Source organism: Didymella exigua, assembly GCF_010094145.1.
Source record: "Didymella exigua CBS 183.55 unplaced genomic scaffold M421scaffold_35, whole genome shotgun sequence".
Lineage (NCBI taxonomy): Eukaryota > Fungi > Ascomycota > Dothideomycetes > Pleosporales > Didymellaceae > Didymella > Didymella exigua.
Genome location: NW_022984809.1, coordinates 278,901 through 305,658, shown reverse-complemented (window position 1 = coordinate 305,658; position 26,758 = coordinate 278,901). Strand labels below are relative to the sequence as shown.

The 26,758-nt window shown below is 50.5% G+C and overlaps 8 protein-coding genes across 8 annotated transcripts; 5 read left to right on the top strand and 3 right to left on the bottom strand.

The window, feature by feature from the left end:
• Positions 1-6,014: 6,014 nt before the first annotated feature.
• Positions 6,015-6,960, top strand: M421DRAFT_401510 (uncharacterized protein; the record flags this gene model as incomplete). The annotated part of the gene is made up of 1 exon (XM_033590223.1): positions 6,015-6,960. A coding segment is annotated over one exon (828 nt), but the record flags the coding sequence as incomplete, so codon positions are not given.
• Positions 6,961-8,314: 1,354 nt separating this feature from the next.
• M421DRAFT_424493 (uncharacterized protein) lies at positions 8,315-10,063 on the top strand. Its single transcript, XM_033593771.1, has 4 exons — positions 8,315-8,494; positions 8,545-8,979; positions 9,029-9,411; positions 9,469-10,063. The coding sequence occupies exons 1-4, from the start codon at positions 8,393-8,395 to the stop codon at positions 9,869-9,871; spliced, it is 1,323 nt and encodes a 440-aa protein (XP_033445114.1). The 5' UTR covers positions 8,315-8,392; the 3' UTR covers positions 9,872-10,063.
• Positions 10,064-12,832: 2,769 nt separating this feature from the next.
• M421DRAFT_71562 (uncharacterized protein) lies at positions 12,833-14,290 on the bottom strand (the record flags this gene model as incomplete). Its single annotated transcript, XM_033596799.1, has 1 exon — positions 12,833-14,290. The coding sequence occupies one exon, from the start codon at positions 14,288-14,290 to the stop codon at positions 12,833-12,835; it is 1,458 nt and encodes a 485-aa protein (XP_033445113.1).
• A 565-nt stretch (positions 14,291-14,855) lies between these two features.
• Positions 14,856-16,187, bottom strand: M421DRAFT_95190 (uncharacterized protein; the record flags this gene model as incomplete). The annotated part of the gene is made up of 3 exons (XM_033598285.1): positions 14,856-14,901; positions 14,957-15,668; positions 15,728-16,187. The coding sequence occupies 3 exons, from the start codon at positions 16,185-16,187 to the stop codon at positions 14,856-14,858; spliced, it is 1,218 nt and encodes a 405-aa protein (XP_033445112.1).
• A 2,032-nt stretch (positions 16,188-18,219) lies between these two features.
• M421DRAFT_272224 (uncharacterized protein) lies at positions 18,220-19,669 on the top strand. The gene is made up of 5 exons (XM_033588814.1): positions 18,220-18,473; positions 18,534-18,577; positions 18,662-18,934; positions 18,993-19,074; positions 19,424-19,669. Coding segments are annotated over exons 2-5 (462 nt in total). The 5' UTR covers positions 18,220-18,473; positions 18,534-18,576; the 3' UTR covers positions 19,530-19,669.
• Positions 19,491-24,091, bottom strand: M421DRAFT_272069 (C2 domain-containing protein). Its single transcript, XM_033588813.1, has 4 exons — positions 21,315-24,091; positions 20,688-21,269; positions 19,840-20,643; positions 19,491-19,788 (listed from the first exon to the last, which is right to left on the bottom strand). Exons 1-4 carry the CDS (start codon positions 23,925-23,927, stop codon positions 19,687-19,689), a joined length of 4,101 nt encoding a protein of 1,366 aa, XP_033445110.1. The 5' UTR covers positions 23,928-24,091; the 3' UTR covers positions 19,491-19,686.
• A 695-nt stretch (positions 24,092-24,786) lies between these two features.
• Positions 24,787-25,155, top strand: M421DRAFT_71665 (uncharacterized protein; the record flags this gene model as incomplete). Its single annotated transcript, XM_033596812.1, has 1 exon — positions 24,787-25,155. One exon carries the CDS (start codon positions 24,787-24,789, stop codon positions 25,153-25,155), a length of 369 nt encoding a protein of 122 aa, XP_033445109.1.
• A 380-nt stretch (positions 25,156-25,535) lies between these two features.
• M421DRAFT_71607 (uncharacterized protein) lies at positions 25,536-26,698 on the top strand (the record flags this gene model as incomplete). Its single annotated transcript, XM_033596804.1, has 2 exons — positions 25,536-25,676; positions 25,778-26,698. The coding sequence occupies 2 exons, from the start codon at positions 25,536-25,538 to the stop codon at positions 26,696-26,698; spliced, it is 1,062 nt and encodes a 353-aa protein (XP_033445108.1).
• Between the last annotated feature and the right edge of the window lie 60 nt (positions 26,699-26,758).

The window sequence follows — 26,758 nt, the reverse complement described above, 5'->3', positions numbered from 1 at the left end:
GACACAATTCCTGCACTTGCAAGGTGGAAATAGAGGACGCAGATGATAGTGAAGCTTCTAAATAATACTATCTAGGCCTGCAAACAATTATTTATTTGTGTTGTGTTGCGATATAGCGCTGCGCAGGCGTTCTGTTGTTGAAAGTGCGGCGCTCAGTTGGGTGCGGCGCTCGCTTGTGAAACACGTTAATTAATTAAAATATTATTTATACACTATTAATAGGTTGCAGGGGGACAACACCAAAACACAAATTGTCTAGATATCTCTCTTCTTGCCTGCGCCCATCTTAGCTCAACTGGGATATACTACCCTGAAACTCCTAGAGCCTCTAGGCGCCTGGTTGCCTCGCGCTGCCTGGTGCAAGAGTGCCGCCCTCCTGTTCAAATTTTCAAATTTTCAACGCACAGACCACCCATCCTTATCTAAAAATCTTATCTTATTAAAGATCTTATCTACAAGAATACTAAAACTTAAATAAAATAGCTACTTATATAATAGACAGTAATAAGCCTTTGCTTAGTTTTCTGCTTTCTAACCTTACTCTCTACTCCTAGAGGTCTACTAGTTAGGCTAGTAAGAATAGGGTATAAGGCAAGAATAGTTAACCTAAAGAGACTAGGAGACAACCTACTTGCTATCTATACAGACGCCTCTTCTATTAAGAAAGGCACAGGAATAGGAATAGGAGTTACTGCTCTAGACTATAAACAGCAGGCCAAAGAAATCTACTCTACTAAATACAATATTAGCAAGGCTAGATTGTATACAATAGAGAGCTAGAAGGCATAACAAGAGCCTTTGAGTTTGCAGCTTCTATAGCTACAGCAACACAAGAGATCTAAGTCTTTGCAGACAACTAGGCAGCTATTCTAAGGCTAAAGACTCCTTCTAATAACCCTAGGCAAGCTTAGCAAATCTACTGCACAAAGGCAGCAAAGGCAATCTACAGCAAAGGCGTAATAATTAGCCTATACTAGACCCTAGGACACCTAGATATTATAGGAAATAAAAAAGCAGTCGCCTTAGCAAAATAAGCTACAAAATAGCAACTAGTATCTAATACTACAAGCCTTGCCATGACAGGTATTAGGATTAAAGCTATTGCAAGACAAGAGTGGCAACATAAACTCTAGGCCTACTCTATAAAAGCAAAGCTTAGAAATCCTAGCACCTATGCAGCAAGATTCTTGCTAATACTAACAAGCAAGATAATACTGCTAAATAACACTAGAAGAGAAATTGCAAGCGCATACTACCAGCTAAAGCTTGGACATAGATACAACAAAGCATATCTATACTATACACAAAAAACAGAAAGATCTAAATACAGCTTTAGATATACACAAACACCCTAACACCTACTGCTTAGCTGTAGAAACTACAGAGAAGCAAGAAAGAAAATAAAGAGCAGCCTACAGGAGACAAGACTTACAATGTCTCTTCTCCTAGACACAAACAGGGGAATCTAAGCTACACTAGCTTTTATTCAAGAAACTAAAGTAGGCACACGCAAGTGGTACCTACAGCAAACAACAGACAGCTAATTTCCTTTGTTTATAACTGGAGCACAGGCTCTCACTAACGTAGATTATCACCGAGCCGGCCATATCACCAAACCAGCCATTTTCTCTTAGCACGACTAGCACAAGTTACTATAACTACAACTACTTGCTATTAAATAGTGACCTAGCATACTGCATGCTTACATCAGATTTAGAAGATGTTTCTGCACCCTCCTAGCACGTTCGTGCGTTGTGTCTAGTCTTGCTGCAGTTCCTACAGCGCCGAACAGTTGACTAAGCTCCTAGTTGACCACCTCCACCCCAAGTCTTCTTAGATGGCTAAGCTGCTACACACGCCTCAGCAGCTACCCGTGATGCTGCTGGGCCATACTTAAGTGTGCCACCATGCTGAATCTGCTTTCTCTTACGCGATTTTCTCTTAGTAATTACTACTAATTGCTCTTTAAGCTCTTGCACGTGGGCCTTAATAAGGACGTTTTTGTGCAGCATCTCTTCAGCCCCTTTTACAAGCTTTAAGAACCCCTCTTGCGCTGCACTTAGTAATTGTTAGAAGGAGTTGCTTACAAGCTTAGATGAAGACCTAAACTTGTGTGTATTGCTTAGTATCTTAGATTGCCACGGCGTTTTAGGTAGAGGTACTGCTAGTAGGGTATACAGCTGCACTTTAAGGCAATCTAACACTACCTATATGTTAGTATAAATAAGCCCTAATAACTTAAAGGCCTTTTAGCAGTTAACCTTTATAAACACATTAAGGAATGCGTCCCTAAAGGCTAGTAGGAAGCCTTCCTTATTAATATAGAAGACAAGTTAGCGTGCTAAGTCTTAAACACGTTAGGAGTACTTATGCTTTAATAGCAAGAAATAGACTATATTAAGTAGCTAGAGGATGTGCAACAAGTAAGGTAGCATGTAGAGAGTAAGGATTTAGTTCTCTAGGCAATAGTCCTTAAACTCCTAGTTAAGATAGCTCTTATAGCTATCTAAGATAAGCAACCTGTATACTCCTACCTAATGTGTCTTTGTATATGTGTTAAAGTGCTTTAACTACTTAAGGCTAAGTGTGTTGTTTGTCTAACTATTCTTAGAGACTAAGAGCTTCTAATTATAGGGTATATCTGTCTCCTTATACTAGGCAGAGATGTGGACGCGTCCTTTGTAGATAATGAAAGGCGGGGTTGCATACCCAGCGGCGCAGATGCTCTAGATAACGGTTACCCACTCGCGATCGCCTGGCTGAACAAGCTCTAGCTGAGCACGTCTCTCTAAGCCTGTTACAACCTTTAAAGACAAAGCAATGCCTATCTAGAACCTAGTTTTATTAAAGTTGTGCACGTTATTGTTGCAAACACTATACTTAACTTAAGTATCCTCTACTAGCTTAAACTACATGCTAATTATCTTAGGATCTTCCTGTAGTATCCTCTGTCTATCCTTAGCTTAATTAAAGGCTATTTTAAGCTTGTCTGAACGCGTTATAAGCCTGCTAGCCTATAGTTTACTAACAGGCTCTTCACTACGCACACTAAGTATCTTATTAGCTATATCTGCCACCTTATATAGCTAGGGCGCAAATCCTTGCGAATTAAGGTTAAGTATATACTAGACAATTGTCTGCTCCTCTAGTAGGCTGGCGGATGGGTAGGGTAGGGTAGGGTATAGGTATAGTCACGTGATTTATGGGTAGGAACTAGGTAGGGTACATGAGGTACCCTACCCAAACGGTTTGGGTAGGGTAGCACGTGACTGGGTATAGGTATAGGTAGGGTAGCACGTGACTAGGTATAGGTATAGGTAGGGTAGCTAGGTAGGGTCTAGGAATGGGTAGTTATTAGCAAAATCTAGGTTACTACTCTAGACTTTGTACTATTGTATACTTTAGAGCATAAGTATGTGATAATAGACTGTGATAATAAATTATAGATGCTTTTTCTTCTAAGTATTGTGTATGCGAAAGAATCTACTAGTACAACCTAGGGTTAGTTGTATACAAACTAGGTTAGTAATATACCCAAACCAAACCTATACCTAGCACGTGCTACCCTACCTATACCTATACCCAGTCACGTGCTACCCTACCCTACCTATGGTCCGTGTAACCCTCCCCTACCTATACCTATGGTCCGTGCGACCCTACCCTACCTATACCTACGTCCGTGCGACCTATACCCTACCTATACCCTACCCTAGGTACATGGTACCCATCCGCCAGTCTATCCTCTAGTATAGTAAGTTTCTAGCAATTAGCGCGTATGTCTAGTTAAAACGTGATATTGCAAAGGCAATTAGAGACCTGCTAATAAGGTATATTTAATGCTCTAGCAGCGCTGTAGATACTGCGAAATTAGCTAGCATAGAAGGCCTAGATAGCAAGGATAACTCTGCCTTCTCTAGTAGTATTCTAAAGTTGTTGTTGTTAAGACATGTTGTGTTAGGGTAAAAGGTGGTTGTGCCAAGAGAAAGTGGCTAGTTTGGTGATATGGCCGGCTCGGTGATAATCTATGTTATATGTCTACGAACCTATATATACTATCCCCTTACACAGAAAAAACTTGTAAATTACTAGAGCAGCCTCACTGCTCTCGTCCTATATAGTCTTAGACTCACACAGGACGTTAAACTAATCAATCAATCAATCAATCAATCTCCCGCTACAGGATTGAAGGGTGCGGGAATTGGCGCTGTTCGCGGCCGCCTGTGTGCGGGCCAATCAGGAGTGGCCAGGTCTCGCTTAATCGACCTGGCAACTGCTGATTGGCTGCGCGACAGGTCTCTGCTCGATTGCGCAGATCCGACCTCTCGCCGCTCGCTCTTATCTGACAACTCCACCACTAGCTAATTAACGTGGAGCAACCTTAGAGGTAGTATTTAAGACACCACAAAGCGCCTAGCACCTATTACGCACGTAGAAGAGGTTGCTAGAATTAGAGAACCTCTTGCGAGGTACCTAGTTAGTGCTCAGCAAAGCAGCCAAGGCAATTACTCTTACTAACGCTAGGTCAGCTGGGCTTCAGGCAGAGAATTAACAACTCAAACATCTACTAGATAGTACTAAGAGTACACAGCCAAGAAAGCGCGTTTAAATAGACCTAAATAAGCGCTTCAGCAACATAGAGGACATCAAGGCTGCTCATGATCGCGTGGCGGCTCAAGCAAGAGAAAACGCTGCCTCAACACCAGAAAAAGCAGCTGAGATTGCAGCCAAGGTAGCAGAAGCCTGTAGCCTTAAGACTATGTGTACAGTAATTCAATTCTAAGCGTGGTGGTTGAGAAATTGCGACTCCAAATTGAGTTGGTTGCATTGGTGAGGTGGCCGAACACTATGGGTGGCCGAACACTAGGTACAGTGTCCGTGCACCTCGTGCACGTTTTCATCTCGTGCACGCCAACACCAAAAACGCGTGCATACCCTCAACGCGATAACTCAACAACGGCATGGATATAGAAGCTGCGCTTGAAGCCTGTGACGCAGCAGATGCAGTTGGTGAACTATCCTACACAAAAATTGCTAAAGAAAGTTCAGTGTCAAGATCCACGCTGTCGCGGCGACATCGACGCGTTTGCGCGTCGCGTGAACAGGGCTACCTCTAATAGCAAAAGATTACTCCACAACAAGAAGCCAAGCTCTGCAAATATATAGTAGACCTTCCAGACTAAGGCCTAGCTCCTACAAGGCAAATGGTACAAAATTTCGCCTCAGAAGTAGCCCAACAGTACGTTGGCGATGCCTGGGTTACTCAGTTCCTGCACCGTCACCACAAGACGCTCACATACAAATGGACCTCCGCCATGGACGCCACGCGTCACAACGCCGACGATAGCGAAAAGTACTTATACTATTTCAACCTACTACGTTCCAAGATCAACAAATACTCCATCGAGCCGCGGCACACGTACAATATGGATAAGAAGGGTCTGGCAATTGGATTGGTGAATAGAAGTAAAAGGGTGTTTAGTAAGGCAAGCTGGCAGCTAAAAGGCAAGCGCCAGAGCCTGCAGGATGGCAATAGAGAGTAGGTAACGATTATTGCAGCTATCTGCGCTGATGGTTCGGCGTTGCCACCAACTGTCATATATGCTGGCCAGCCAAACGCTCTACAATCGTCCTGGATGGAGGACCTGGACGCAGGCAAAGACACTATATACTCTACTGTAACGCTCTCTGGCTGGTCTAACAACAAGGTTGGTCTTGCCTGGCTTGAACAGGTGTTTGAGCGGGAAACTGTGAGTAAAACTCGCGGCAGCTGGCGCCTACTTACACTTGACAGCCACAGCTCCCACATAACAATAGCTTTTATTAACTATTGTAGTCGCCATAAGATTTTGCTACTTGTTTACCCACCTCACAGTACCCAGACGTTGCAGCCGCTCGATGTTGATTGCTTCTCACCTTTTAGTAACAACTACTCTAAAGAAGTAACTGAACAACTCCACCAAAGCTAGGCCTTAAGTAGCATTAAAAAGCGTCACTTCTACAAGCTTTTCTGAGCCGCCTGGTACAAAACGTTTACCTGTGAGCTTGTGCTGGCCGCGTTCAAAGCCACAGGCATCTCACCACTAGACCCACCTATTATACTTAATAGGTTCAAGAACAAGCAAAGCGAGCTTCCGCGAACTCCATCTCTGTTACTCAACGTCAACAGGATTGCAATAGAACAGTTTTGCAACGCAACAGTGAAGGACCCTACAAGTTATGAGGCAAGGAAGCTAGTTCGCACGTTGAACTACTTAGCAGCTCGCAACTCACTTCTAGAGGTAGAAAACGAAGGCCTCTGCAACCAAATTGACACCCGAAAGACCTCTCAGAGGTACCGCCAAGCCCTGCCACTGCAGGCCTCCAAGTCCTATACTTCTAACGCGATGTTGTGGTCTCCAACGAAGGTGGATGAAGCCCAGGCTCAACTACGTCAAAATACCCACCAACAGGCTGAGGAAACTGCTGCAAAGGCTCGCAGGAAGGCAGACGCAGCCGAGAAGAAGGTTCGAGATGAGCGAGAGAAGGAGCGGCAGAAGGTGGAACGAGCGAGGGCAAAGGAAGAGAAAGCCCTTAGGACGGCCGCTGAGAAGGCCGAGAAACAACGAAAAAAACAAGAGAGCAACGCTGCCAAATCTATCCAATTATCTCAAACAGGCAAGCGCAAGGCCTCAAACAAGCCTCCTCCAGAGCCAGCAGCCAAAAAACAGCGTGTGCGTGGAGGTACTCGCGTCGTAGTTGACGCGTCGCCGTCTCCGGCACCTCCACCAGTTACTACACGCAGCGGCCGCACAACACGTCCAAATAAGAAGTGGCAACAGGGCAAGCACCGTAGTACTCAATAGATTATTACTACAAAAAATCTCAATATAATAGCTTTTGCGTGTGGCTGTATAACCTCATTTTTGTGGTTGCCAAAAGTCGTTTTCGCGTGCACAAGATGAAAACGTGCACGAGGTGCACGGACACTGTAGCCGAGCTTAGCACATATCTGTAACGTGTGAGCCACAGGATTTAGGTGTAGGACACCGGAACGGGTGGCCTCTGTATGCACCGGCCTCGGCGCAGAATGCGTCCGAGATGAGCCTGAAGGGGCTGCAGGGAAAAACTTGTAACAGTCTAATCCTGGCTAGCACTCTCCCCATGACTACATCCTGCGATATACAGCGTACTGTTATAACAGGGCTCTACGTTGCCTTATCATTAGTAACAACGTCAGATTGCCAGCCACAAGGTTGAGAACACAATGAATATGCGGAATTGTATCTGATGAAATCTACGCACCTGCATCGCGTAATTGTTGGAGCTGATGAAGCGATAGCGACGTAGATGATGCATGGGCAGGGACACACTAGGTAGCTACTGGACACACAGCTCTTTAGACTTGCATCTGTACAGGAGACGATATTGCCCTTTACTGTAAGCAGAATAATCAATAGTAGTGCACGTGCTCGCGGTGATCATCGCACGTTCGAAACCGTTTGTCGCGTGGGTTCGGGTGCTCTTGCAAACCCTTGTTGCGCAGATTGTATGCCTCATTGCAGGCTTAGCCTACTTATACCTTTGATAAACAGCCTAGTCGTTCATGTCCTTTCGAAATAAGACTGGCCAACTATCACGTGAGATGACGCACGCACCATTGCTAAATATTGCGTGTTCAAGACGGTTCGTTGCGTGCGTGTCGGTACCGGTAGACTTGCCTGGAGCGTAGCGAACGCACGACTCAAGCCGGGCCGCGGGATGGTTCGGATGAAACAGCATCGCGCAAACGTGCAAAGAAAAGCAGGTAGGCCGGAGCTCATTCGACGCGATCCTGCTGTGCGCAGCTACTTTTGACGCCTCAGCTCATGGGTCTTCCAGCACAGCTACATCAGGGTCGCGCTAAAATTTCCGTGCTCCTCGAGCGCCGCCACTGGTTCACTGGGTTCAAGACCCGTTTTGAGATTCTGTGTCAGGACTACAGTCTCAGGTTGATGAGAGACTACAATCAGCCCATCTGGTTAGCAAAACTTTTGAGGGACTGCCCTTCACTATGTGACGCCCGTAAAGCGAAGCCTTCGTACCCACAATGCCAATGGCATCTTGAATTATTTGGCCGCGCCTTCATCTACTCAATGCAACTTGGTGTGGATCCGTACCCGCAAGCATGCAGGCATGAGCGTCTGGGGGATCTGTACCTAGCTGCTCCACTTCGGCACGAAAACATCACTTTATGATCATGAATCAAACCCCGGCACACTGCAAAGGGGTATGGCACCTCCGCACGTACCTCGACCGAACTTCTTTATGACCTGACATGTAACGCGCCGTTTGTGATGTGAACTCTTGCTCCACGGAACCTTTGGTCCTCGGAGTAAACTCCTAAAGCCCCATCATATTGGTATCAGACCACGAGATGCGGTTCAATCGCTCCCCTTGGCTGGCCATGTCCATCTTTCTTCTGATTTCCCTCTGTCGATCCCAAACGCACAATTTCAGTTCATTACCTAGTTGCGCTGTACGTAGTCCAGCACCAACACCTGAATCTTGGACTAAAGGCCTCTCCAGCAAAACTGTGTGAAGGACACCTTCGCAAGCACAACATGTCATCCATTATCGAGCTCCGGCGCATCCTGCGCCTGCCGCGATACTGCCACCTTAGACAAAGCTAGCGACTGTATCGCAACATCATGCGGTCGCAAGGACCAACTGAGCGCACTCAACCTGACCTTCAGGGCTTGCACCAACAAGACAGCGCGCGACAGATCAACCAGCTATCGCCACATCAATGTCGCCTTCTACATCTTAGCCATTCTAGCAATGGGCACTCAATGGTTGGTGCGCTTCAGTGTCGGGCGACTCCACTGGCTAGACGATGGCAGTTTGGTCATGGTTCTAGCTGTGGACACTCTTTTATTTGTAGTCTGCTACAAGATGTCTTGGACAGGTCTGGGTCGCGATATATGGAATGTGCCTTTCGAGCAGATCACTATCACGCTGTTGGTGAGACAACCTCTATCTAAGTAGGGTATCGACTGACTTGAGCTTTCAGCATTTCTGGGTCAGCGAAATCGCGTATTTCTCCACCCTCGGCTTTGTCAAGATCTCTTTCTTGCTCTTCTTTCTGCAGATTTTCCCTGAGAAGCGCTTCAGGCGAACCGTATGGACCGTGATCTGGCTCCAGATTGCATCGATAATCGCGTTTGACTTAGCCGCTACCTTCGTCTGCACGCCCATCAGCTTCGCGTGGGAGCGATGGGACGGAGAGCATACCGGAAAGTGCATCAACAACAATGCGCTTGCCTTTACGCATGCCGCACATTCCATACTTACTGACTTCGTCACCTTATCGCTGCCGATCACGCAAATTTGGAACTTGCATCTAGGACTGAAGAAGAAGATTGGCGTGCTTCTCATGTTCAGTGTTGGAGCTTTGTCAGTCACCCTCCTCAGAACGCAACATTTCGAACTACTGCTAACACAACTATTAAGCGTCACTGTCGTCTCGATGCTTCGTCTTCGATCCCTCGTTCACTTTGCCAACACCACTAATATGACATGGGACTACCTCGAAGCCAGCCTGTGGTCGGTCATTGAATGCCAAGTTGCCATTATCTGCACCTGTATGCCTTCAATCCGGCTCGGTCTTAGTCGCCTCTTTCCAAATATCATGGGTAGCACAAACCATTCTACAGCAAAGGATACCGGAGCTCCATCCAGACGCAGCCACGCGCTCACCGCTTTCAGTGGGCTTACTGGCAATGAAATCAATGTACAGACTACGTTCAAGACCAGCCACATGAAGAAGGGCCAGACGAACGACGATGAGAGAAGCTTTGTACAGTTGGTTGAGATTGAAGGAGACTCGAAGAGCGTGAAAACCTCTGCCAGCTAGGTTAGCTGAGTATTACATTTTATCTGGGTGAGGAGGGAGGGAAACATTTAGTTACACGCTATCGTGCATCACAAAAGCGACGAAGTTCGCAGAGAAAACGTTGGACTTATTTTATAAAAGACCCTCCTGTAATGACTCACAACTCTGCAGACTGCGCGGAATCTTCTTTTCCAGTACATTCCGCACATTTCACTAGATATCCTTATGCTCGGTGAACTTCCTCACTCCCAGAACATCTCTAAGAATCATCTCAAGTTCTCAATCTGCAGCCAGATCAACAGGTATTGTTCCTGTCTAATCTTTTTATCCAGCATATAAGCCAAGCTTTAGAAGCTTCCTGAAGCCTTAATATGGAGGCTCGTCAGATACTCCATTGTAGAACAGAAAGCTATTCGCACGAGCTGCATTGCCGTCAACATAACGCACGCTCTGGCTCTTTCCGTTACGAACTTGTCACCCAACCTCAGCCTTGGTGAGATGCTCAGACACTAGATGCTTAACAAATCCGAAAAAGTTAATTATATCCCCCTCCAGCCATGCAATTCCATAATGGGCGAAGCTGTCAATAGGTGTCTCAACCCTTTTGCTCTGCAGACCGATGCACAATCCTTAAACCGGGAGGTAGGTAACGTAACAAATTAGTTCGCTTCGAAGCACATCGCCATGCTCACGAACTGCAAGATCTCCACACAAAAGGAACCGGTGCAGCAAGTCGTTACTCTCGTTCCTTGTGACCACCATGGCTCAACTATGCAACAAAGAGATGTAGTACCTTCTACATTTGGCTTGTTGCTGAGCTCCAAGGACTCTTTGGAGCCTGGCGAAGTATGCACTCGCCAACACTACAAGTCTCTGCCAGTAAGATATAGCATGTGCTTCCTTTGCAAGTCGACAACAAAATTGTGCGCCCCATGTTAGATGAGCAAGCCTGAAGCGCTTCGCCCTTTCGGGTTATAATTTTTCGTCTTATCAGGCGAGCTAGACGCGCTCAAGCTTCTAGCTCGTAGTCGGTTTCAGCTTTCGTGAGCTGTTTTGATTGTTTTACTTGACGGCCTTACGGACAGTGGTGGCGCCATTCAGCTGGCGTGCGGACAGTTGCCGTGATCAAGTTGCAACTGAGTTGTTCCTTCATCATCTTCGCAGTCGAATATTCTTCCATGTCGCTACCTAGTTCTTTATGTCCAACGGCGTTGGCATCCGCGTCACGTTGAAGCAAGGACTTAGCCGCGATGTCAAACATCAAACGATCGCATATATCAAGGGCAACACTAATTGATGTTCCCTTACAAGAATTCTCACAAAACAGTATTTAGATCCTGATCTGGAAGTGTCGCAGCCATAAAGGAGGCAAAATGTACATACATCAGCACCCCCCAATTGGCTTGTAAATAGGCATGATATCTGCTGCGACAGGAAGATAGCAAAGTTCCTTGTGCACTACCACCAGTGCTCACAGCGAATTAGTGTGAGAGGGGTGCTTTTACCCTTCACGCTGCCAAGTTACTGCAGGAGCTTTGGCATCGCTCCTAAGATGGCTCTTCAAAATGTTGCTGCGCGCCAACATCATACCGGATGGTTGAGTGACTCAGAAACTCCAGCATCAAGGATTGAGGTGAGGGTGCATATCACGTGATCCGCATCCGGATATTTGCCCGACCAGACACTGGCGATCTACCACGCCCTGGTGAGCGGAATCGGGTACAGCTTGGAGCCGTGATTAGGGCTCTAATTATGGTATAGCCGGGTCAGTATTTCTGTATATTTCCTGCTCATTCAGCACCGTAGATAGGACAAGGAACTTGATCACTTTCTTCACACTTGATCAACGATCAGAGACTGCTCAGCTTCCACAATGATCGAATGGGATATTGTGTCGCGAAGAATCATTTCACTCTCGTCGATGCTTGGATGCGAATGCGTCCTGACACGCGCTAGAAATATGTCTGGCAGCAATTAATCATCTTGCATGATACAGGCACGTTCGACAGTTGATCTGTTGTGTAAGTCCCTGCAGTTTACAATACACATGGTTTTTGGGAATCAGCCCGCTCTAATAGCCTCCTACCTAGACTTTTAGTAACCTGAGTAACTCTAGTGCCAAAGCACTCGCATACTGGCTTAAGCTACTCGCGCTCGATCAGAACCTGCATGCATGATCTACACTCAAACATGCTGCATTCAAAGCCTCAGTCGTAGCTATTCCATTTGAAGCGCAGGCCGTCTTGGCCAGTCGAACGGTTCTTATCAAAAAAGAGCACTGCCTTTTCTAAGAACAGTTAGACCGATTTCTACTCTCCGGTATGTTATAAGCTACATCTCTAAAAGACAGGCACTTGATAGCAGCAGAGTTTGCCACGTCATCTCTACCAACAAACAATTTCGTGGCCTCGTACGATCCGGCAGTAAAACTAGTACACCCAGCTTGACCTACGGAATCAGAAGTAGACTTTGGGCCGTTCGCAAGCGGTGATCGAATTCTCAAGCAGTAAGCCTACGACGTTGAGCGTCCAGCGTCTGGCCGCGAGATAAAGCGCGTTGCAGCCCGCAAAGGCCGCGCAACATGGATCCGCTCGTCTGCTGCGAAACTTTCCGACAAGGTACCTAGAAACATAGACGCCAGATGGAGTAGGGTAGGGCACGCTATCGTCGCTGTTCTTGTCGGAGATACCAAAGTTCGGCATATAGAGCCAGAGCAATGCCAAATAAATTCATGCAACTGAGCTGTCTCAACCTAACACCAGACATAGTCGACTACTGGGAGTGGTGACATTGAATGAAGAGTACAAGAAGTGAACAGCGACCGTAATGGTGCGGCTGCCAGGAACTAAGCACCATCTGTGCTAGCTGTGAAAACGTGAACAGCTCACGCACACACAAAGGACGCTCAGATGTTTCTTAGAGTCAGAAGCCAGCAAGCGACGAACATAAACGTTTCAACTTGGAAGTGCACATGTTGTTACATTACAAATCTTTTGCAACCGCTTCGAGTGATTCCTTGAAGATGTTGCATGCCTGGGTCATTTCCTCCTCGCTGATGGTAAGTGGCGGGATGAACCGCAAGACGTCAAATACGGAGGTGCTGAGAAGAAGCATGTCGCGCTTTATGCACTCCTGGACAATCTTCGGTGCGATCTGTGGTTGTGTTTGTGCCTCCCTCGCAGCTGTGTTTGAAGAGTCGTTCTGCAGCTCTGGGTTCGCAAATTGTACGCCGACCATCAAGCCCTTGCCACGGACGTCTTCAATCAAGTTGCCAGCCTTTGTACCTGATGCCTGAAGGTCCTTGAGGAAAGAGAAGATCTGTTCAGAACGGGCAGCGACGTTGTCGAGGATGTCCTCTTCACGGAAGACTTCGATGACAGCCTTTGCAGCAGCACAAGCGACTGCATTGCCTGCATAGGTACCACCCATCGATCCAGGCTTCTGAAGGTCCATGAGGTCCTTGCGACTCGCAATTCCTGACAAAGGGAAGCCGTTCGCAATACCTTTGGCAAATATGAGAATGTCAGGTCGGACTCCAGACTCCTCTACAAAGAACATGTGACCTGTGCGGCCCATGCCAGACTGGACCTCATCAGCAATAAGAAGAATTTTGTTCTCGTCGCAGATCTTCCTCAAGCCATGCAAGAAAGCTGGAGGGGCAGGGACATAACCGCCCTCACCGAGGACGGGCTCCAGGATGATGGCAGCAGTATCAGAGGGCGAGGTCTGCTGTTGCAGAGTAAGCTTGACCTGGAGAAGAGCCTGGTTGACGAGCTCCTCTGTGGGTGTGTCTGGAGTTGCGCCGCCAAACTGGCTGTAGTAGGGGAATGCAGTTGCGAACACACCACCCATCAAGGGGCCGTGGCCTTCGCCGTAGATGGTTTTAGATCGCGTCATCGATGCTGTCGCGTTCGTGCGACCGTGGTACGAACCCTGCATGACAATGATGTTGGGCTTCTTCGTAGCGCCACGAGCTAGCTTGACCGCTGCCTCGACTGCTTCTGCTCCCGAATTCCACAGAAAGACAGTGTCTAGAGACTTGTGTGGGAGGATGGGAATCAGCTCCTTGAGAAGAGCAATCTGGGCAGAGCTGAAGCCAATGTTGACTTGAGCATGTGTGATTTTGCCGCACTGTGCAGCGGCAGCAGCACTGACTTTGGGATGGCAATGGCCGAGGTTTACAACGCCAATGCCGGATGTCATGTCGAGTAGCTTGACACCCTTGTCTGTGGTGATGAAGGTGCCCTTGCCATCTTCGAAGACATGTTTGGTGAGCCGGCCAATTCCCTTTGCAATGTGTTGTTCACCAAAAGCAGCACCTTCCAGGTCGGAGGCTGCCGGTTGTGTTGAGGAGAAGGTTCGTGAGGGGACTTGTGTGCCGGAACGAGCGACAGCAGGCGCAACGGCGCGCAGAGCGGAGGAGGAGCTTCTCTGCAGCATAGTCGCAAGCGGGTCGTGATATTGATCGTGAAGGTAAATCGTAACGGCGTAAAGTAGGAGTGAAACACTGTCAACGAGACGCGGTGAAAGTTGACACAACTTGACGTAGCGACGAGGGCGGGTTGAACGTTCATATTCGAGGTCACTATCGATATCGGCCGATCTCGGGGGTTTTGGGCGCCCTTAACGCGTGTGACGCCACAAACGCTACCAGGACAGAAAATCGCATACTCTTGCGACCCTCGTTGTTCTGTACATGACATGTCGTTGGAAGTGAGACATAAGGGTCGACTGCCTTACATGCACGATTATGTGCGATCACAGACACTATTGCGAGGCTATGTGACGTCATGGCGTATGGTGCAGGGAGCAAAGAACATCGACCGAGCTTCACAAACCGCATCGTACTTCGTATTTGAAGACTGGCCATTCAACAAGACAAAAATTGAAGCCTAACCATTATATTGTATGGGCTTAAATTTCCCCCAAAGGTCATGATTTGTGAAGTATGCGTTCCACCAAGAGATTGATGATCGGTGTTTCGACGCGTGAGGGCCATATTATATCAGGCCCGGGGCTCTGAGATGAATACGACCAGGACCGCGGAGAACCTTTCAGTTGTCAGTGCCTGTAATTATCTGACTTCAAAGACATCTGGAGACTTACGCGGCGGTTGCTGCAAAAATCTCTGTTCTCGAACTCGTTCCTTGAGTGAGGGCAATCAGGCCGACAGCAAAGATGATGGCGAACCCCGTAATGCATAACAGTAGATTACGTTCGCCTTCGACTTGAGTCAACACCGCAATTGCGACCACTGGGAGTAGGCACGCAATGACGGTAGAGAGACTTGATGTAAAACGCAGGGCCGTAGACTCAGACATCGACCTCACAGTATCCTGGACTCTCACCTCGGTCTTAGGCACATACTGTTGCCCCTGCTTCTCGGCATCAAAGACCGATGGGTTCAGGATATTTTCAGATGTGCTAGCTCCGAGCTGCATGGCCGAGTTTTGTGCTCGTATCTTACTATGCTCTTTTTTCTCTCGCCATACCCAATAGAGAGGCGCAACTCTGTACACAATCCACCTGGACAGCCCATCAATCTTAATCCCAGGATGTGAGACGGCTAGGTCAGGATATTCTTGTGGTGAAGGGTCCGACCATATCAGTGATTTAAGAACAACGCGCAGATGATTCCATAGGGTGTCCGATGCGCCAGTGTCAGTCAGAGGTCCCCATGTCTCGTCCGCACGCTTTCCGTCACGGACACGGCAGTTACCGCCGTCTTCTCTACAAAGCCACTTGCGGAGAGAGCTCATGTTGTAGGTCTCGGGCTGTGGTAGTGCCGATACTTGCGAGTACTGTAAAAGCGCATCGTCTTTGAGAAGCATTAACCGAGACCCAGTCAAGAAAAGGGGGAGGGGCGGCGTTACATACTATATTCATGCAGCAAGCACCTTAGCTTTGTCAATAGCTCATGATATTCCGAGTCAGCATCTTCCAACACGTGTGCGTAACAGGTCAAGTTGAGGTTCTCTTCGACCTGCATGATATGGGTGCGCAGGGACTGCAACTGAGCCTGGTAGTACAGCAGATTTCTGGTATTAAGATCTCGGAACCGTGGAAATGCGGCAAACTCAGGAATGTCGGCCATTTTGTGCGCCAACTTTGGCCAGCCATCCCGCTCTTGTGGCTTGTAATCTTTGGGTGTGTTCCCACCCGAGCTACGGACTGACTGGGTCCTCGTTGTGCCATGATCTGAGGATTCTTCATCAAGACAGGCTCGCTGTTCACCATGGCCCATAATCTTCTTTGGGCTCTGTGGGGGAGAATCTGGGTCGACAACGGTAGCGTCAGCCGACTGTGCACTTGACATTGAATGGCGCAGAGAAGGCATCGTGTTCTGGGCGGACGCGCAAAGCTACGGTGGGGGGAGAATTTATCCTGCGAAGTCGCTGTAGATTCTCAGTATGGACAAGGTTCAAGTATTGTATTTGAAAACATAGCCGCACCACATTGTCCTCTCTTATGCGTGGTCTAAGCTACCACAGTCTGCAAAAAGAGGGGTATCCAGCTGCAGCTACATGACTGCAGAAGGCTGAACCGACCACACGTGTAATGAAGCGCGCCGGTTCATGCTTCTAGTGTCAGCGATGAGTATTACATGCAGATGTTGGTCGCATTGAGCATGGGTTAGGAATGGGTGGAAGCCGGTAAGATGGCCTACGTTCGCGAATCTGCAAGGCAAAGTGGTCCGACTGTAGGATGTTGATGTCGCTCACCGTGCGGGATAGATTTAAACAGTCGCTGGCCTCTATACACAACATGCAGTGTTAACTCTCTCAGCAATTACTATCCTCGTGGCTCTTTGCCGCACTGTCGATGAACGCCAGTTCTACATCCGATCTAATCTTTGCACGGCACTCGAGCCCTACAAGACAACTTTGGAAATGCTCACCTCCGCCAGACACCATGGACAACGGAGCGTGAAGAGGATCACTTCGATGAATAGGTGGGTTATGATGAAAGAGACAGGTAACATGTGCTGATCGTGATGTAAGATCGAAGACGCGAATGTAGTCGCGAAAGTGGGCGTCTGAAGTTGCGCTAGGAGACCTCCTCGTTCAACCGACCGATCCTCGAATCAGACGGGATATCTGCCTAGGCAGAGCGTCCAATCCGAACATTTCGAAAACTGGACACCGCCTCTTCGTGCCTCTGGATGCAAGCTCACCGGTCAGGCAAAGATAGCCTTGTCGCTGCGCCCTGCTGACATGTTCGCCCCCGCCCTCCACAACGCCGATGGTCAGCCCAGCGGTCAGACTCGCCTGTTGCCTTTTCGCCTTCTTTCTCGCGCCATTCGAGTGGTCGTTCGATTCATTTTTGCAGTGGACACTTATGTGGGGGCATCACTGTGAATTCTGCTGACGGATGGCACTAAGCACTCTGCCCCTAACCGGAAAGCAAGACCGCTCGGGCCCTGTACAAATTTACATACTGTTGCAGCCAAAATAGAGGCAAAATGTACATACATTTGCACCCCTGAATTGGCTGGTAAATAGGCATGATATCTGCTGCGACACATACTGAATCACGCCCAACTCAAGCTCGTCAAGCTCTCATAGATGCATTCCCAGGAACTAAATACATTTTTCATGTCGGAGCTCCACTTCAAAGAGCAAAACCGCGTATTCGCCTTCAGTGTTCAAGTCACGAGTCCGCCTGTTGTCGAAGATTATGATATTCATCATTTAACTTACATCTTTCAGGTGCTGGAAAAAGACCCTCATCATGACTCGCATCGAAATGGCGGGTACCTAGATGGCCATAGGTTCGTATATCGATCGCCCCAATGGCTGTGCAACCCCCAGTTGAGCCTTCCACGTCAGGTGCATTACCTCAGGCTCCCGACAAAAAGACTGATAGATATCGCTTCTATCATTGAGCTTCAGCCCCTGGCCGAGCCTCAGGCCGAAGCATGCGAAGTATTCTACGTAACCGGTGAACTACTCTTCCGGCAGCAATATCAGCGCCATCGAAGAATCACAGCACCTCGTGGCCACACCTTTGAATAGAGGCGTCTACTGCGCAAATTTACAGAGTTCCCTGCTCTTAGCACCCTGTATCTCTCTAACAGCACCTGTCCTATCCGTCTTGTGGTGGCTTAGGGGGCCAGCTTGTTTAGATAAAAGCTGTAATACCCTATCCTTGAGAGAGCGCAGTAAACCCCACAACACTTTCACTCTTAGTAGCACAAGGTCGCATCTTTTGTTTCGGGACATCATTGTCTTTGTTGCTGTCACGCGATGGCTGAGCGTACGACACGTGGTAGGTGACGCCCAACGTCAGCGCGACCAATCACTAATCAGCGAGCCACTGCTTAGAAAATGGAGCTGTCTCGATGACCTCGCCTGATGGACATCTTGCTCCCAACGATGGTTTTCCAAATGACACGCGCCGTCGATCTGCTTCTATTGCACCGTCTCTACAGTCTCATATCACGGTCGTTGAGGGCAAGGACAATTCTCCTGATCTCTACAGTTTTGGCCGTCAGCAGACATTCAGAAGTCCGTTAAAACTTAGTTTTTGGGACTGGGTGAAAGGGATCTTCAATCGTGAGGCATTGATGAGGAGAATCGAAAGATCCATGGAAATCACGCGTCCACAAGGGTCATCCCAAAAGGTTTGTCCATGTCCCTGATCGTCGTACCTAGGTTAGGCTGACCTTACAGGTGTTCCGCAGGTCTGACTTCTTAGTCACCGTTCTGGTGTCGCCCAAGGCCAACAGCACTCAACATCATTCAACACAATGTCTCCTCGACACGGGCTGCCTAAGAGGCAACCTCGTCACACGCGAGCTTGTAAATCGCCTGGGCTATGTGACATCTGACTTTCAAACACCTACGCCCTATGAGAGTGAAGGTGCCCGCACGTTGACTGGGGAGCCTTTCGCCGTTGAGGCTGCGATCTATTTATCATGGCACCACAGCTCTAGCCCAATAACCTTTCGGCAGATGCGCTTCCTCATCATATCAAACTCCGAGTTTGAGATGATCATTGGGTCTGATACCATCAGCAAACACAGCCTATTGGTACCCCCTGTCTTTGCCACAGGCAGTCGCTCTGTGTACGAACCGTCTGAAGGTAAGTTGTACGAGCTCTTTCGCAGATTCCATGACGTGGAGATACTCATTGCATCCAGATCCCACAGTTCGAGAAATGCGTCTGGATCACGCGGAAGCCGAAAGCGAAATCGAGAATCTTGAGCGTGACCTCCAGAAAGAGTTGAAAAAGCCCGAATCTGAGCGCAATCAAAAGCTCATCACCAGCATCAAAGACGGCTGCCAGAAGAAAAAGGCGCAACTCGAGATCATGGTATTCGGACTGGACGCACAGAAAGCGGAGAGCAAAGGCAAAAATGAAGATGCTAAAAGGCTTCGAGAACAAGCGGAGAGTGCGCAGGATGCTTTAGACAGAAAGCAGACTTCTCCAAATCGCCCCTAGCAAGGCTCAGCCGAACGCTGGGAACGGAAAGTCAAGGTAAATCCTACCGGACCCCAGGTCGTCAGACGCAGCTCAGCTGGCTCTCGCTATCCAGAAGCCTGAGCCCAGACTTCTGCGGGAGCTTCTGCCTTTCCATCCTTGTAGTTTTGATTTTGGAGTTATTCAAGAAGGGTTGCGCCGCGAGAAACTGCTGTATACCAGGTGGTCTGTATTTAATTTTGGCTTGTCTTATTGAAATGCACTGCAGGCCGGTCGTTAGCGGTTAGAGTCTGTAAATCCATGTGTTGGTAGGGCTATTATTAGATACTACCTGAAACAACGCCATGCCGAACACAACGATGCAGAGGTATCTTAAGCAAGGAAAGGTCTACTCAAACACGCCCCAGGACGTCCTATCGCCCGCGGCCCATGCCCAGGCCAGTCATACGGCCACCGCCGGCGTTCAGGCTCTGTCGTACAATCATCTCTGCGGCCTGCGCAGCCGCGAGTCGTTCCTGTGATGTAAGTTAGAAACTTCATGCGTACGAAGGACTGTTACAACGCACCTTCTGCCTGCTTCGATCCTTCAGGTATCTCTCCGCCTCGGGCCTCATACGCAGTATCCTCAAGATCATGTCATCGTTGGGCTCGGCCTGTGCCTCCTTCCGCTTCTCCTCCTTCGCCTTCTTCATCGTGCCCAAGTTCCTGCTCAGCATGATGGTCTTGTGCTTGCGTGTCGGCATACCCACAAGGCCCGCCGCACCACCAAAATGGTGGCCCATGGTGGGCGGCGCGGACTGCCTGTTCAGCCTAGCTGCTGTCTCCTGCTGTCTGCGAGCGCTGGCACCGGCCATGGCTTCGCTGGTGCGGATGAGGTCTTCTGTCGACTCGAAGTAGAAGAAGTTCAGGTTCTGGAGCTCGTGGTACTTGGGCGACTTGAGGACGTCCATGGGTACACCTTCGACGTTGCCGTCTTCGTCGGCGGCGTGGAAGAAGTCAAACAAAAGTTTGAGCCACTTGAAGACGATGTCGAGCTCTTGCTGCGTCAGTGGGCGCTGCTGGGACAGCTTGTCGGAGAGTGGCGGGACAAGCAATGACTCTATCGTCGCCAATGCCTCCTTCCACAGGCGAGTCATGACCATGATCATCGCAGCATCTGTGAGGGTCTGCTTCATGACGGCAAAATTCTCGTCGAAGTATCTGAAGAGCGGATCCAGCGCTTGCGTGATATCCTGCGATGTTGGACCTTGAATGACGGATTGCGGGCGGGCTGCTCGGAAGTAGTTGGTGACCGACGTTACCGAGATTCCTCGATTGAGTAGCGCTCTCAGCGTTCGACGAGAGAGCGTGTGGCTGATGAAAGACGATAGCTAGTATAGTCAGTAGACGTCCAGGATATGCAGCGAGTACCTACCTTGTCTGTGATCTTCCGTGTCATGTCTCGCTCAGTCCTCTTAAGCGTTCTGAACGACTTGCCAAAGTAGAATTGAATGTCGTCTCGTTCGCCTTCCATGCTCACCCGCAGCAATAGGCGGCCCTGAGTGTCGAGGTCCAGCCAGTACTCGCGCGGCATGTAATCTCTGAAGTGCGAGGGATCCAGCTTGAGCGAGGTTCGACCGACACAGTCGTGATCGCCAAGAGTGTCCCAATCCCAGATGGTCGCCACAATGTTGAGCGGTCCGTTGGTGGTAATATCGATTGTCTCGTCCCAGCGTGGGTTGAGGTTGCCGTAGATTACTCGTGTTTTCGCGAGGCGCTTCTGGTATTCGTCGCCGAGAACAACATACGGATCGCTCAGACCGTTCATGTCGCATGCCTTGAGGTCCTCCGCTTCAATAATCTTAATCGTGAAGACGAAGTTGTTGTTGCGCATGCGCTGTGTTTGAGGCGGCGCGTGCTTCTGAATCACTTCTGCACATGCGTCGACACCGATTTCGCGTTCCAGCTTGTCGAGCTGCTGCATGGCGTACTCGATATTGTTGAGCTTGACGAGTGACTGACTGAGTTAGTATCAAAATCCACCTTCCGATTTGGAACTTACCTCGGGGTAGAAATTGAAAGGTGCGCCCGCCTCTTTCTGCGCATACAGATCCTTGGCCATCGACGCCCACTGCTGTGTCCGCGTTTGTCGTGCCGCAGCCTCTTGCTCCGGGGTCAAGCGATCCATCTCCCTCGCGAACTTTTGCTCGACAAGGTCACAGTACCTGGCAAGGGCAAGACCAATCGACTTTGACACCGCAGTCATGAATTTGGCATACTGCAGGTCGTCGTCCCAGTTCAAGGCCACGATCTGTTCGATACTTTGGTTGAAAGACCGGAATATGTCCACGACCGAGACACTGTGTCGCTCGTCGTCGGCAGGAACAGGGTTCTGTGACTGGATTTGGAACTGATCCGCCTTGAATGCATTGTCGACCCAGCCTATAAGGTTTGCATCGGTCATCTGAATCCATCGCCAAACGAAATCCTGCAACAGGCCCTCAATCTGAAAGGCAAATGGCTGGTTTGGTAAGGCGTCGCTGTGTATCCGTCGAATCTCGACCATTTCCTTGTAGAGATCGAAGCCATCTTGGACTGGGATCTCCTCCCCCTTCGCACGAAATACGTCCATGATGCGCGCTACAATGTCCCTCGCGTCTGTCGCGTACGCAGGGAACATCTCCTCCACTAGACACATCATCGGGCTGACACCCATGACCTCGGGGTTCTTGCGGTATCGCTTCTGGATCTTCTCACACAACTTCACCACGGCGCGCCCAAGCTCAATCACGTGGTAGAACTCCCAATCCTCCTTGGTGTCCGGGATATTCTTCGCCAGCATCTCCCCATACACATCACCTGCTTTCCGTCGGAGGGCCAGGCGCAGCTGCTCTGTGAACTGGTTCAGGTCCTCGTCGGGCACGTCAAACGTAGGGTCCTCGTAGATGTGGCTGGTCATGATGTACATGATGGGGCCGAGCGGTGGCGCTTTCGTGTCGTATACGAACATCATCAACTCGAACAACTCTCGCAACAAGGTATCGTGGAGTGACGATAAGATTTGCTGATTGAGCAGGGCGTCGTGCACTGTCCATCTCGAGCGGTCTGACAATATGTCCGGTGGCGGCATCTGCATCACGCTCATCCTGTTCGCCTTCTTGTCTGTCGCTGGTGGTGGCTCCTTGACGTAGTTGAATGCGGCGTCCAACGTATCAAGATCCAGCTCTTGGTCCAGGTATTTCTCTCGGACGACGTCCAGATACAGGATGAATCGCGAAGGCAGCGTCAGTCTCCACCGATGCGCAACTTCGCTCAAAAGATCGTGCGACTGTTTGGAGAGCATGCCAATGTACTCGTTGACTCCTTCATTTTGCTGCGCATCGGCGAGATCATACGTAAGCGCCTCCTTGAGGATAGCGCGATAGTAGCTGCGGGGGTCTGGTGGGATGAAGGTGTATGATTCGTCGCCATTGGCCAGGTCGTCGCGCATGCTGAGTCCATCCAAGGCCTGATCAAGTCCGTATGCTCCACTTTCAGACGACTGCGAGCCTTGCCGCGAGCCCAGGTCGACTGATGCGTTGTGTGATCTGATCTGAGCTGCTGCTGTCGAGCCTTTTGCTAGGTCTGGATTTGCTTGCATGAGCTCCAAGATCAAGCGTGATAGCTCGGAAGTTTCTTGGCTCTTCCATAGCTCATATGCCTCTTCCGATTCAAAGTCTTCCGAGCTCAGTGTCTTTCTTGTCATCAGACTCAGATTCGTCTGGTATGTCTTGAGGTCCAGCAAGGCTGCTTTTTCGGTGCAGGTCTCCTTGTATCTGTTGATATCTGCCTGGACATCCGAGTAGGACACGGAGAAGATGCGTGAGACAATCAAAACAAGCGGCATGTCTTTAATCTCGTAAGAGCGTTCCACCAGTACCTCGATCGTGGTGCCGCCCTGCCCTCCATTGCGCGTGCTGTCGGCTGTCAGATCCTGGTCGTGCACCAAGAGCTTCTTCTCCATGTTCTGCAGTCGCTGGAGCAGTTCTGGCCTGTCTCGCTGCCAGTCGTGGTCCCTTAGCGTCGAGCTGATCAGGCGGATAAACAGGGCCAGGTGTCGGTCAACCATTAGCTTCCAGCTGTCGTCGCCGGGCTGCTTGCCTCTGCCCATCTCCTTTGTGGCGTTGGAGAAGAACATCAGAACCAGCCCCTCGACCTTCCTGTCCTGCTCCATGTTCCTCCTGGCTTGCGGCTCCTTGAAGGCGTTCAAGAAGACGGCGAAGGTGCGCTTGACGTTGGGGTCCCTGAACTCAGGCATCTTCTCGGTGCCCATGAGCACCTTTGTCATGCGCTTCTCGAGCTCGCCCATGAAGCCGTTCGGGAACTTGGTGCTCTTTGACTCTCTGATCGAAGAGACCTCGGACATGATGGTCGCAGCGGTGTTGGTGGCGATGCGCTGGACGGGCTTTGGGGCCGCCACATGCTGTATGCGCTTCTGGCGGGGCTGGAGCAGGTAGTGGAGGTAGCCCACGCGGAGGGCAAAGAGGTACGCGTCTTGGGCGGAGACAGGGCGCCTGCTCACCCCCGACGAGGCCGCTGAGCTGTGTCGCTGCAGCCGTTCGCGGGTCTGCACGCTGTTTATGCGGCGATTGCTGTACCGCGTCGAGTCCATGGTGGGGATGTGGCTTATGTCCATGCTGGCCGGACGTGCTGGTCGTGTCGAGGGGGGGACGAGGGTGCCGTTGGGCGCATAGCACGCTGGCGGTCTGCGTATTCGGGTGTACTGTATGGCAGGCGCGATACGGCTGGTGGGGGTCCGACTCTTTGCAGTTCTCTTTGCAGCTCTCTTTGCAGCTCTATGCAGCTGCTCTCACTGCGGTCGCTGGTCCGAGAGCTTGTAAGCGGCGTGGCCACGCTTCACCTCGCCGTCGTTGCACGGGACACGGGCGCGAGGGTGTGGCGGGAGCTTCGCCGAACCATGGCAGGCAGCGTCACGTCAGGCGTGGAGCTGACAACAAGCAGATCATGAAACGGCGGTTAATTAGCCATCGTCATGGCAATTACACTACTGGGCGTGACGATGCCCGCGACACGAGAGCAGATCCTTGCAGCCATCGTTGGGCGCCCTCGTTGCGCGCGCCCTTGAGTCTCGACACGACCAGCACGGCCAGCACGACCAGCACGGCCAGCACGACCAGCCAGCATGACATAAGCCACGTGCAAGAGCCCGCACCTTCAAGACCAGCCATGCCCCTCTGAACAACGCTGCCATGGAAGGGTGCATTCGCCGGCAGGGCTGAAATGCGGACGTCGCTGACGCCGCCGCGCCCGCCGAGCGAACCGCTCTTCACATGCTCACGAGGTCAATTCCTCCCGTGGCATCCACAACAACACACGGTGCAGCCGCGCACCGAGCCCGCGCACTGAGCCCGCGCACAGCTGTGATCTGCATCTTCCGAGGTTGTGTCTCGCAATAGAGTCTGCACAGAGCACCTGGACGTCTGCAGCCTCGGCGCTGCGTCCACTGCGTCCACGGCTCGGTCTTCGCAAGCACAATGGGCTCACAGAGTCCCACCAACACGAACGACCGCCCACGCCTGAGCGAGGCCCAGAAGAAGGAGAACCACATCCGCTCCGAGCAGAAGCGCCGCGAAGCCATCCGCGAAGGGTTCGACCGTCTGGCCGCCATGGTGCCCGGCATGGAGGGACAGGGCCGCAGTGAAGCAGTGGTGCTGGAGGCCACCATCAAGTACATGCGCGAGAAGATTGTAGAGCGCCAGAAGATCATGGCAGATGCCCAGGCCCAAGGCATCGACGCATCAGCATGGGAGCTGCCGAAGGAGACACTGGACGCTTGCGACGCGCAGCTGCAAAGGACGAGGGATGAAGAGGCACAACTGAATGGCATGAACGGCAAGAGCTAGGACTTTGATACTCAAGAGTAGGAGGACGGAGGGACACGAACAAACTTGGATGTGCAAGCACTGGTCTCCACTCTTCTCGTGGGCATGTGCAGATGGGTGTCATGAGGAACTCTCCAAACTACGAAGGCCATTATCCCAACTACGAAGGCCATGGTTCCGCGCGGGATTCTTCGAGCGCATCCTAACGTCAGTTCATGTCAAGTATCTGCATGCTGCTCCGTCACTCGGCAACATGGTCGTTACATGGTCATCGCCTCTGCAGTCATCGCCTCTGCAGTCATTCACCAGGCGCGGTGGCCCGTGCTATCGATAAGCTTTGCACAAAAACGATCCCCACGTTCACATGCACGCGCGCCTTGCACAGATCTCACACACACAAAATGGCTTTCAGCTTTGGATTTTCAGGCGACGACATAGAAGAGGATCCAAACGATGATGTGCCTCAGACGCATGAGATGAGTGTGCCGGGGCCACATGTGCCGCCTCCAATCGTGGCCAGAGCACATGACCTAGATGAGATGGTATGTGGACAATATATAATTCAAGATTCAATCAACAAACCTTATGATCGCATATGAACCAGTCTATCCAAGGCGTTGTTTAGAAAGACTAACACCCCCAGCTCGCCAGCCTCCCCGACAAACTCTCCTTCTCCACCATCACCCTCACCTCCCCCAAAGGCCACACCACGCGCCTCCCGCGCCGCGAGATTTTCGACGTGCGTGTGCAGCTCATGGCCGAAGACGACGGGTCGCAAGCCAACGTCCTCGCGGGCCTCGAGAACACGGACCTGCAAACCAACGTCTACGAAGGCGGCTATAAAACCTGGGAATGCAGTCTGGATCTCGTCAAGTTCCTGCTGGACCGCGGGCCGCGCAAGGACCTCGATGACATGGTGCGGGTGAACCACGTTGTGGAGCTGGGCTGCGGCAGCGCGGTGCCGAGTCTGCTTCTCTTCCAGTACGCCTTGACGAATCAGCTGGGCATGATGTTCACGCTGGCAGACTACAACGAGCACGTCGTGCGCCTCGTGACCCTGCCCAACCTCGTTCTCGCGTGGGCCGCTGCTCTGCCGCCCTCGGACTCGACGGCGTTGTTCCCAGACGGCAATCCGCTCCTCGACGCCGACGAGGAGCACGGCGATTTGTATCTCACGCCCGACATCCTCGCGGCGTTCACGCGGCAACTCCAGTCCACTGGCATTTCGTTGAATTTCCTCTCCGGCTCCTGGACCCCGACGACGACGTTCCTCGACTTGGTTCCTAGCGCACCGGAACTGAACACGTTTATCCTCGGGTCCGAGACGATCTACTCCCCGGCGTCGTTGGGTGCATTCGCGGAGACGATTATTGCGCTGATGAAGCGGGTGAAGACGGGCAAGGCGGTGGTGGCGGCAAAGAGGGTGTATTTCGGGGTTGGGGGGAGTGTGGATGCGTTCAGGCAGGAGTGTGCGGAGAGAGGGGCTGTGGCGTACGAGATGGATTTTGAGGGGTTGGAGAGCGGGGGCGTAAGGAGGTGTTTGCTGGAGGTGCAGATGTGCTGAACTCAAGACAACCAATCTATGAGCGTCAGAAATGGGGATGCTGACAATGAGATAAGACTA

Excerpts from the sequence above, each read along its gene's own strand:
- M421DRAFT_424493 (XM_033593771.1), top strand. The coding sequence starts at position 8,393 with ATGCGGTTCAATCGCTCCCCTTGGCTGGCCATGTCCATCTTTCTTCTG. Across the intron at positions 8,980-9,028 it reads AGATCACTATCACGCTGTTG|CATTTCTGGGTCAGCGAAAT; the intron begins GTGAGACAACCT and ends TTGAGCTTTCAG. Across the intron at positions 9,412-9,468 it reads ATGTTCAGTGTTGGAGCTTT|CGTCACTGTCGTCTCGATGC; the intron begins GTCAGTCACCCT and ends ACAACTATTAAG.
- M421DRAFT_272069 (XM_033588813.1), bottom strand. The coding sequence starts at position 23,927 with ATGGACATAAGCCACATCCCCACCATGGACTCGACGCGGTACAGCAAT. Across the intron at positions 20,644-20,687 it reads CACGGAAGATCACAGACAAG|CTATCGTCTTTCATCAGCCA; the intron begins GTAGGTACTCGC and ends TGACTATACTAG. Across the intron at positions 19,789-19,839 it reads AGGATCGAAGCAGGCAGAAG|GAACGACTCGCGGCTGCGCA; the intron begins GTGCGTTGTAAC and ends CTTACATCACAG.
- M421DRAFT_272224 (XM_033588814.1), top strand. Across the intron at positions 18,935-18,992 it reads TGTGTACGAACCGTCTGAAG|ATCCCACAGTTCGAGAAATG; the intron begins GTAAGTTGTACG and ends CATTGCATCCAG. Across the intron at positions 19,075-19,423 it reads GAGCGTGACCTCCAGAAAGA|TTTCCATCCTTGTAGTTTTG; the intron begins GTTGAAAAAGCC and ends GGAGCTTCTGCC.